This window comes from Cornus florida, unplaced genomic scaffold (genome assembly GCF_030987335.1).
Source record: "Cornus florida cultivar Cherokee Brave unplaced genomic scaffold, ASM3098733v1 CherokeeBrave_3.0.0_Hap2_Chr11, whole genome shotgun sequence".
Taxonomy (NCBI): domain Eukaryota; kingdom Viridiplantae; phylum Streptophyta; class Magnoliopsida; order Cornales; family Cornaceae; genus Cornus; species Cornus florida.
This window is the reverse complement of record NW_026775581.1, coordinates 19,718,016-19,729,434: the sequence shown is the minus strand read 5'-3', so window position 1 is coordinate 19,729,434 and position 11,419 is coordinate 19,718,016. Positions and strand designations below refer to the sequence as shown.

Here is an 11,419-nt window from a genome sequence, read left to right as displayed (position 1 = left end):
TGAACTTTCCTCTTAGCACGTCTCCATAGCACCAAGTATCCCACAATCCAACAAGTCCCTATGGCATACATGAATTACACATCATATATATATATATATATATATATATATATATATACACACACACATGTGTAAAGATGCACTTCCCTATTATTCTGATTGACCATCCACGTTTCCATTTTGAGAGGCTTGTTTTAATTTAGCATGAAGATTCAATGAACTTGGACACTCTTTTCATAACGGTTGCATGGTTTTTGGAACATTCTTACAAAGTAGGAGAAATTGTAGAACCACATTACCACCTTTCTCCATTCCTCGGTCAACCAATCTTGAAATATCTCGGTAGTTACCATGTGGCAGTCGTATGCCACATAGATTCAAATTGATTTCGTGCCACATGGCATTTCCAAATGGCTCCCTTTTCAAAACCCTAATTGTAATATGGTAATGCATGTAAAGTACCAAATTTCTCTTTTCTAGTCCTCACATAATTAGCATAATATGGCAAGTCCCATAAAACTAACCACGTGTTATTCTTTTATTGGTTTATACACCATAGTTTCCTTTGATCGAATTTTACCAATTCCACATGGCAGCGGCTGAGTAGTTACATGCGTCATGACTTGAATTACCAAGTGAGATTGTGTGTATAGTAATGTCCCCGTGCAATTTCTTTCGTTCGAGGTTGTTGGAATATTGATCCGGTGTGGCAAGTTCCACTAGAACTCACCATATGTTTGCTTTCTGAATTTGAGTTCATTAATGCTTTGCTCAAAATTAATCTCATCCTCGTCATCTCGGATGACCTTTTGGAGTTATCTCCAAATGTGAATTTCCTCCATTGTGTGGCTTTAGTGAGAGAAATTTGGATTTATCTCACGTGATATGGCTTGAGCAACCACTATCCAGAAATCACTTGCCGCTTGAAGATGATGACCACAGACTTACCTGTAAAATAGATCTCAAGTGACTTGTTTTTGTACCCATTTAAGTTTGGGTCCATCTTGGTTAGATGTACGTATTCCTTTAACCATCCAAATTTAGCTATTTTTTTTATTAACACTTTTAGTTGATCCTCAAGTAAATAATGAATGATGAAGTAAAAATTGGAGTCGAAAAAACAGAGAACAAATAGAACTAGGACAAGAACCCAGACAGTCAAAGTCAAAGTCAAAGTCAAACCCAATGGAGAATGCTGGTTCAGGGGTCCACTCTTTCCATCACCACGCGACCCGGTTCTCTCGCTCTCTCCAGACTGTAGTTCACCGTCCGACTACAATATTGTTTCTGTTCCCAGTTTCCCAATCACCTCCAACTCTAACTCTGACCAGACCACAACACAGCACAACACCCTCTCTCTGTTTTGGCCTATAAATGAACCTTCCATTCCAACTGTTCTCTCTCATCCTCTTCCTTCACACTTTCCCAACACCACCAGAGATAGAGATAGAGATAAAGCTAGAGCGAGAGAAAGAGAAGAGTTACCCACGTACATTTGCAATTGCAATTTCAGAGGGGTAGAGAGAGAAAACGATGATGATTCTGGGGATGAATTTCTTTGTCTCTCTGTTAGGCTTTATTCTTCTCCATATTTTGCGAGACAGGAGCAAGAGAAATCGCCAAAAGAAAGCTACTAGTAGTACTGCGTTTGAGATCCGGGGCAACAATAGAGAATTCTGCCCGGACAAATCTGACGTCATCATTGTCGGAGCTGGGGTTGCCGGTGCCGCACTCGCTCACACCCTCGGAAAGGTGAGATTAATATCTACCTTTTCCAACTGTTTGTTTGCTCGGAAAATAGTTGGATGGAGTAAATTTTCTTAATTAGTATACAAGTTGTATATATAGAACAATTTTTTGAGATGACATAGACTGGTTTATGTAGTACTTCTCTATATATGTAAAAGCCCTTCAATTCAATTTACTACTACATTCTTGTAAAAAAAAATTTTGCTACTTGTTGCACTCAGGACGGACGACAAGTTCATGTGATTGAGAGAGATTTGACAGAGCCTGACAGAATTGTTGGTGAACTGCTACAACCAGGTGGATACTTGAAGCTCATTGAATTGGGCCTTGAAGGCATTCATGCATTTAAGAGTTTATTACAGCCTAGCTAGCTCCTATTAAACTTAATTGGCAATTGGTCCTGCCTTGCCTGCTCTTCTTTATCTAGAGACATTATTGATTTGGCTGTGAAATATATCTAAAACACAAGCATCCACTTGAACTACAGATTGTGTGGAGGAAATTGATGCCCAGCCAGTATTTGGATATGCTCTTTTTAAAGATGGCAGAAGTACTAAACTGTCATATCCCCTCGACAAATTTCATTCTGATGTGGCTGGGAGAAGCTTCCACAACGGGCACTTCATACAGAGAATGAGGGAAAAAGCTGCTACACTTCCCAAGTAAGTGTAATTTTTTTCTTTTCCTTTGGACATTTCTTTTCTCAGTGAGTTTCCCCTAATTATAATTTTATGATGTTACTTGTTTTTGGTTCCATTTTCCCTTTTTGACATGGAATTTTCTATTTAGCGTACGTCTTGAGCAAGGAATAGTGACATCCCTGATGGAAGAAAACGGAGCAGTGAATATGGCGCTTAAAATTTCATTTCCCTATCTCATTTTTATCTTTTACCTTGGATTAATTGAATATGGCGCTTGTATCAGATACCACCTGAGGTGCATGATGCTTTTATAGCTGCAATTGATAAAGGAAATATTAAAACAATGCCGAATAGAAGTATGCCGGCTGCTCCCCTTCCTACCCCTGGAGCCCTTTTAATGGGTGATGCTTTCAACATGAGTCATCCTTTAACTGGTGGAGGAATGACTGTCGCACTTTCTGATATTGTTGTATTGCGAAATCTTCTTAAGCCGTTACATGACCTGAGTGATGCAGATTCTCTATGCACATATCTTGAATCATTTTACACCTTGCGCATGGTAAGCTAAGTTCATATTCTGGTGGTGTTATTCTAACATGAAAACACTAAAAGTTCGAAAGCAAAACTAATTAAGTGAAGGAGAATGCAATAGTCATAATATATAGACATTATAAAACTTCAACATTCGATTTTTTCAAGTGGTTTTGGGTAGAGGGTTGATATTAATGCTCCAATAGATTCTGATCTCCATTTCTTGTTCCCATATATATTAAGAACTGGAGTAACTGAGGCTTTTCCTAGAGTGCCAATTTTATTTCTCATTTATTTCTTTAACTGCCCAAAAAAATTATTCAAATGAAAAACATTGTGTATCAGAGACTTTTTTTTTGCACTCTTTATCAACATGGTAAGTAATTCTTTTTTGACCTGACAAGGAGAGTTAGTAGTTAGTAGGGTTAGGGAAAGGGGATTCGAACCTAGGATTATAAGGTGGGGGGCACTTAAGGCCTGATCCTTTATCATTCGAACAACCCCGCCACACCTAACATGGTATCTAATTATTATGTTTTGCTTTTTCGCAGCCAGTGGCATCCACAATAAATACTTTGGCAGGAGCCCTATACAAAGTGTTCTATGCATCCTCTGATCAAGCAAGTAAGGAAATGCGCCAAGCATGTTTTGACTATCTGAGCCTTGGAGGTGTTTGTTCGACTGGACCTGTGGCTCTGCTCTCTGGTCTAAACCCTCGCCCGCTAAGCTTAGTTCTCCATTTCTTTTTTGTGGCTTTATATGGTGTTGGTCGTCTGTTGCTACCTTTTCCTTCACCTAAAAGCATGTATATTGGAGCCAGATTGATTTTGGTAGGTAGCTGTGCTCTTCCTTATGGTTTATGAAATACAGAACATGCTGTCTTCTCTTACGTACTATGCCTTAATTTCACCTTTGTTATGATCCATATAGACTACAGTTAATTTTTGAGCATTGATACTGAAGATGCATTAACTGAAAGATCAATTTTTATTTGTTGATTGAATTATATATAGAGAATTCATGAGCAACTTTGTGTTTTCAGGGTGCATCGGGTATCATTTTTCCCATCATAGAGGCTGAAGGTGTTAGACAAGTGTTCTTCCCTGCAACCATTCCAGCATATTATAGAGCTCCTCCTCTATAATAAATATCAAGCTGACTTATGCTTGAAGCTTTTATCTTAACTACCTTCCACAGCTGATAGCGGCGGAGATATATTTGTATTCTTATTTCTTCCATTGTAGAGGAATGCTGGGAAATTTTTTGAATTTTTGTGACAACTAGAAACTGAAAATCAGATGTATCAATGTAAAGTTCTCTTAGAAATGTAAAAAGTATTTCTTCCAACTTGACGTTCATTGTGCTATATACATTACTAATGGGCATGTTCTTACTTCGTACCAATGCCTGAATGAAAATTGTTCATAGTATCGTAGTCTTCATACTATTGTTCATAGTTTTAAAGATGTGAAATGTACCAAGTGCTCTAGTTGAAACAGAAAGAGTGAATTTTAGCAATCAACTTGTTGCCGATGTCTTTCGTTATGTGCCATAAATTATTTGAGGAGAGTGATCTTGAAAACCAATAAAAATTACAAAATTAAACCCCCATAACAAGGTAAAGTATACTATTGTATTATAAGAAGCATTGTGAGAGTTGTTTCAGAAGGGAAAAAGCCCAATATTGCATCCAAGAGGAACTTAAATCTGGTCTGATATAGGAAGATACAAACAAAGTCACTTTCATCAAATATCTGAGTTTTTGAATCAACTAAGTCAAATAAAAATAAAGTTTCTGATTTGATATGAAAATTGTGCCTTATGTGAGGATAATACTCAAGTTTGGCCGGAGAGAAGTTGATTATATCATCTATGTTGTGCCTTGACATTTTACAGTAGATTTGTTATTAGTACTACAACTTCATAGATGAGTAGAACTTCTAGTGCTATCACTAAAAAGTAAGAACTGTTAGGGAATTTGCACAAATAGTATGAAAACACTAGGAACAACTATACATTCAATGAATAGTACATCAATGAATAATATATTCATGTTAAATCACATGGTTTATCTAGAGGTTTGCGAAGTTCTATTCGTTCTGAAAATAAAAGGAAATTTCGCGCATAGGACATGGAAGGAAAGTTGGATTAAAAAAGAATCAAACAGAACAATGTCAAGACTCTTGAAATCGGTTCCTAAAGGACATAATGGAGTTCTCTTGAATCTTAGCTTCTGGAACCGGTTCCCAAATCCAGATAAAGGTTCCTACTTGACATAATCCAATTTGAACTTGGATTTTCTGTTTTTGGAAACCCTGGAAATATACCTTATAGGTATTTGTATCCTAAGTGGGAAACGATGTCCTAATGTTTTGTTCTTTCCTTTTCGATGATAAACAGTACTTTCCCCTTTTAAACAACCTTCGACTCTATAGAATATTCAATCAATTTTAATCCTCAGGAAATAATCACAATACGAATTTTAACTTACAAATTTTAATGAAATATTTAGAAATTAATCTAGCAAGTTCAAGTGTATGTGTACAATCCATCTCATCAATTTTCAATCAACTATCAATAAATCATTGTCCAAACCATATTGATCGAAAAACATCAAGATAAAATTGTCTTTGAATAATTTTTCTAAGTAAGGTGGATTTCACTCTAAAGAGCATAATGCAATTCCCTAATTCAACTTGTCTCTACTTTTCTTTTTACTCATTTAGCTCCACTTCAAAGTCTAATGGAAGCTTTCGAACACATCTCAATAGGTAGCCTTTTCCAAAATAAAGAATTCAGCATTTTTCAAAATTTTCTTTTCTTTTTATGCTGAATATATCATTTTTTTTAAGCTCCTATATTTTTTTTAAAACAATAATCTTTATACCTTTGATGATCAATATACCCTAGTCAACAATTCAAAGATTTTTAATCAAAATTTTCTAATTTGGACTACTGCACAAAAGGTTATGAACTTAAGAGATTCAAATCTAAAAATCCCTTAATCAATGCAAATCAACTTTCATTGTATAGATTACAAACCAAGAATCTATTTTTAATCAAAAATCATGTGTCACAATTTGCATTCAAAGATAAATCATAAATTTAATGGAATAATTTTCTTAAAATATTTAATGAAGACTATTTTGAGAAACTCAAACCTAAACCAAACCCTAGCAAGTGATCCAATGGCAACAAAATTTTCTTTTAAACACAAGCATGATCACTGAATTTCATAGGACTCAGTTTGAAGGTGAAGTCTTTTTGTTAATGTGACAACCCGGATTTTTAGAGCTTGATTTTTTTATTTTTAAGGATTGTAGAAATTGATTACAGTGGAAGAGTAACCAGTTCTGTTTCACTTTCTGTGTGTCAGTGAGTTTGGTGATTTTTATTTGGTTAATGTTTTATTCATGCTACTGATACATTTTAGTGATAATTGATATGTTAATAAGGCCAAAGGCAAGTCATTAATGATAGGTACGAATCCTAGTTGGGTGATGGGTGTAATTGATCCGATGGAAGAGATGAGATGTCAGCTGAATTGGGAAGATAAGATAGAGATGAGAATGGGCAGGTGGCGAAATTAAAGAGAAAAGAAGAAATAGAAAAGAAAGAAGAGATTAGAAAGGTGTTTTGGTGGGTCCCACTATGATATTGTGTTGCCAAAGTTCATTGGATTTGGATTGTTCACGTGGCTGATTGAGTGTTGTTTGTTAGATAATGATGAAAAAAGAAAAAGAAAAAGAATGAAATGACAAGGAGGAACAGGTCGACTGAATGAGGAAAAGTAAGAAAGCTTGGGTGGCGGGGCCCACATTAGATATTTGATATTTGGTAGTTAGCTGTGTGTGATGATGTGTCAGTACAAATTTCCTTTATAAATTTGTATTAGCTTTGTGACCTTGGAATGTTGTAGAGATATAAAAATTAGAGGTGGGACATAGTGAGATGAGAGTTGCAGAGAGAAGCTGAGAGTTGCAGAGGAGTTCGGGAGCTTGAGGACTAGGTGATCCAGTGAGCAAATTTTTTTTCAGTGTAGGGTTCTCTATACCTTGAATGGCATGGGGTGGTTTTGCTTCAATGATTTTTATTAAATGCTTTAATTAAATGCATATGTATTTTGTTTATATACACACATGAATATGTATATTTTGTGAAGCTATTTTATTAAACCTCCATGAAATTCTTGTTATGGTTTTCCTACTGGGACATTCTGCCTCACCACCCTCTAGTTTTAGGTACCAAAGATGAACATAGATTGCTAGTTTTGGGCTTAGGTGGAAGAGTCGGAGTTGTAGGATTTTATTTATTTATTTGGAGAATTTTTGTGTATATTTGAGGAAATTGATTTTGCATAAAAGCGGACATCTTTTTTTTTTTTTAATGATCTTGGGTGTATTTTGATGCATATGGATTTGTATAAATTGAGGGTTTTATTAAAAAAATTCGAGTTGTGACAGGAAACTTGTTCCATGGACTCAAAGGCACATAATTGATCAAATCTGATTTTTTGATCCAAACAGTTCTCACTCTCATTTCCTGAAATTCTCTTTTTTTTCTTTACCTCTTTCTTAAGCAAATTTTTAGCTCTAGAAATTTTAGGTGTCACAACATTCTTTTTCCTCCTAGAACGCACCTTTTTCTTAGCATGAGAATTTTGATAATGAATTTTAGAAAACTTTTTCTTTTTCCTATGAAGGTATGAGTTATTCTTATATCCATTCTTTCCACAAAAAGTGTAATGCAACAATTTAGGCACATAAGACATATCAGAATGTGATGAATTAAGCAAACATGGTTTAGGTGTAACAGCAGTGTAATGACCCGAACCCATGGGTCGGAACCGTTAACCGGGTCCTTACCCAAACCTAAGGTCAACTAGGGGTACAATCGTTATTTCCTACATTAATGGGTCATATTCAATTCATCACTAGGTTCAAGGTGCTCCAGAATTATGGCTTAGAAAGAGAGGATCATAGTACTGGCCAAAGGGGAAGTGTCAACCGGCTGATGGCCCTTGGTCGGCCAGCTGAAACTGTATGGTCGGCTGACTGACTGAGGTAGTTGGTCGGCCGAAATGACTCTCAAAGTTGTAAACTCTTGAGACGTTGCTGTAGTTGCTCCTCAGCCGACTAAAAATGGGGTTTGGCCGGCTGCTGAAGAAGGGTCGGTCAGCTGATAGTGAGGTTTAGCCGGCCGAAAAAAGGTTTCCTGGGATTCAACTCTCTAGAATGCCAAAAAGTGCATTGTCAGCCGGCTGATGATCCTTGTCAGCCGGCCGACAGGCCCTGGGAAGCTAATATCTACAGCAAACAACACCAAAATGACTAGGCTCATTGTGAGCTAACCTGCACAAGACTTGCTACGTAGCCAAATCCCAATTTCACGATGATAGAACAGGACATAATACAGTTAAGAGGCATCTTTAATTGGTCAAAATATAACTTTGTTTCCCATTTGTCATGAAATACTTACATAGTCCCACTTTACTTTAAAATACTATCAAGTGTCATAGTTACAATACATGGCCATGGTTTACAAAATGAATACACTTTACTAAGGTTTGAAACTTTACAAAAGAATGGGTCCAAACACACAAAAACCACAAAATGGATTTCTAGTCCTCCTTAAGCTTGTGAAGGGTTGACGTCCACTACTTCCTTTCCTAGTCTTGAAAATTGTTAAATGTAATGGGGTACGCAAATTGCTCAGTCGGTGGTGCCTAAGACACACCTCTTGTGACCCCGTGAATTCAAACAATGAATATAAATGTAGAAAATGGGATTAGGCTTTACCAGGGAAGTACAACATCAATATCATGTCCAAATGAGTAAAATGGTGCTATGAAATGCAATACTGTGCTATGTCGCTCCTTATTTTCAAAATCATCTATCACCAAGTTTTTTTGGGTTTAAGCCGCGGTCCACCAAAAGTTTGAAAAGATGTTGCGCTAAAAGTGTGAGTGTGTAATGTGGCCAAGTTTTAAATTTATAAGAGGCACTACTACCTCTAACTAAAAATATAGCTAGGGTGAGTAGGGATCGTCCCGAGGGATTGTAGGTACCGTTGCAATGGAAACAATATATAGGGTTAGCAGGTCGAGTGATCAAAGATTGGTTGGATTGATTGATTAAGCTATTATGCAAATGAAATTAAAGTAAACAAAATTCAATGATTAATAAAGTAGAGAAAGATATAGAGGGGAGGACTTGGGGTACTAGAGCTCACCACTAAGCTTGACTTCACTAGATACTAGCAATTGTATATTAATGGAGAAATTGACTTGTAACTTATGTTTGCGTGTGACATTAATTGAAACTAGACATAGATGGCAAATAAGCAAAGATTGTCAAGCCAAATCAAATAGCAGGCACAACCTATCAAATGAGACCAAAATCCACTCAATGAAACCACAATTTATGCACACACAACTATCTAGAAACATATTCCTAATGCATTTATAAGTATGGAACACCAAGGAACAAGAGTAGATTGTCCATCTATCTATAAATTTAAAGCAACTACACTACATCTACACTAAAGATATGAAATTAAACTAAGTAAGCTAAGGGTGTGGTACAATCCATCAAGAAACAAGTGTGAACCATCAAATAAATTGCAAGAGTGTTCAATTAAGCTCTACGTTTTGACCATCTCTAGATTAAGTTCATCCATACACATAGACATGCATAAACTCCACTAAATCTAGAGAAAAGCACATGAATCATCAATTCTAGCATACATAGACATATGGTTAGAAGTAGATAATCAATTGAAAACATTAATCCATATACATCAAGTAAAAACCAGAAGATTTATATATAAGTCTAAGATCAAAACATTGTTACAAATAAATCCCCAAAAATATACAAAGAACTAAGTCTAGGAAGCAAACTTAGGGGCTACTCTAGCCCCAAGTTGATGTCTAGCCACTTATTGAAGTAGTTATCTAACCCTCAAGGGCTATCTCCATGGTAGGAATGACCTCCTTCTTGATGGAACCCTGGAAGAATGGAAGAACTCCCCAAAAATATGTAAAGCTTTCTAATCTCTAGCCTCCTCTCCAAGATAAGAAAAATACAAGTTATGTTGAATGTTACAAGTTATCAATAACAACTATGTTCTAAAAGTGGATCTCAATCCTTATATAGGTAGGTCAAATGTCACCCCAATGGTCCGGGCTCATACACCAAGGTCCCTCAATGATTGAACCATGAGCTAACTTTTAATGAGCTGGAATCTATTTTTTTCCGGACTTGAGGAAGTTCAATCGATCGAACTGTGTTGAGATCGATCGAACTTGGCTGAGATCCATCGAATGCTGCATAGATCGATCATCCTTGGCGGCGCCTTTTTGAATAAAGACAAATCTCTGATATATTTTTGGGAAGAAGACAAAAGTGGTGGTGGGTGGTAGGTGTGGATAAGATCAAATCATTTCGATCGATCTGGAAAATGTTGGATCGATCGAACTTGTTGGATTCTTTTGGATAAGGACAAGGCTTGGATCCATCTTGAATTGTTCAGATCGATGAACTTTCGATCGATCAAAGAAATGCTGAGATCGATCGAACATGCTGAATTTCCACACTTTGCTTCATTTAGCTTCCACTTTGCTCCTTTCTTCCATTCAGCTTGAGTTAACTTCTTTAATGCTCTGATTTGGCTTAATTGACTTATTTTTAGGATAAGCACCCGAAAAGGGCAATAACACGAAATTAGTCTAAAACAGGAAAGTAAGATAGATAAAGGTCCTAGAATACTCAAGCTTAAGGGGTTTAAATGTGCACTTATCAGTGCTCATCATGACATCGCCACTAATGGACCGTCAAACACTATCAACACCAGAACCTCACATACACTACTCCGTAACACCCATGTTAACCAAAACCAATTGGATAAAAGCACCAAACACTGATAACCTACAAATACAAGAAACGATCACACCCATCGGACACCGCGTCCCGTTCTATCAAGAGCCCGTAACTACCAAATGAAAACCTCTATGCTAAACGACGACATTAAATCACCCATTCCACCTTTACCTTTCAAGGTGGCACTCTATCGAATACCGTGCACACAAGACCCATGACCTTAGTTATAGCAACTCACCGACTCATTAAAAGGAAAGGATGCCTATATGCCAACACTGTTCTCGTTGGCTCTAAAGACTAAGCCTTCTACAATCGCCTCAACTAGTGCACAATGCCATCACCTACCTGACAACATACAACAACACTTATAATCAATATTCCATCCTCGGATCATACCTGAAACCATTATGCTTATCAATGCTAAACATCACGTCATAATGCCTTTATTATCACTCATTCGAAACAACAGTTCAAACCTATCACCCCATCAGACCATCAAACCACTACTAAGCGATTCTTCCTCAAACATCCTTAAGACAACATCACCATAACTGATAAGTGCACAAAACTTATTGTTTTATACTTTATAATAAATAATTAATTAATATTTTTTATTAGATA

The 11,419-nt window shown here is 36.6% G+C and overlaps 1 protein-coding gene across 1 annotated transcript; it reads left to right on the top strand.

Annotated features, from left to right (window-relative positions):
* Positions 1 to 1,288: 1,288 nt before the first annotated feature.
* Positions 1,289 to 9,962, top strand: LOC132280860 (squalene monooxygenase SE1-like). The gene is made up of 8 exons (XM_059782620.1): positions 1,289 to 1,752; positions 1,971 to 2,082; positions 2,237 to 2,411; positions 2,539 to 2,599; positions 2,656 to 2,949; positions 3,473 to 3,751; positions 3,964 to 4,063; positions 9,928 to 9,962. The coding sequence occupies exons 1-8, from the start codon at positions 1,534 to 1,536 to the stop codon at positions 9,960 to 9,962; spliced, it is 1,275 nt and encodes a 424-aa protein (XP_059638603.1). The 5' UTR covers positions 1,289 to 1,533.
* Positions 9,963 to 11,419: the final 1,457 nt, after the last annotated feature.

Excerpts from the sequence above, each read along its gene's own strand:
- LOC132280860 (XM_059782620.1), top strand. The coding sequence starts at position 1,534 with ATGATGATTCTGGGGATGAATTTCTTTGTCTCTCTGTTAGGCTTTATT. Across the intron at positions 2,412-2,538 it reads AAAGCTGCTACACTTCCCAA|CGTACGTCTTGAGCAAGGAA; the intron begins GTAAGTGTAATT and ends TTTTCTATTTAG. Across the intron at positions 3,752-3,963 it reads TTGGAGCCAGATTGATTTTG|GGTGCATCGGGTATCATTTT; the intron begins GTAGGTAGCTGT and ends TTGTGTTTTCAG.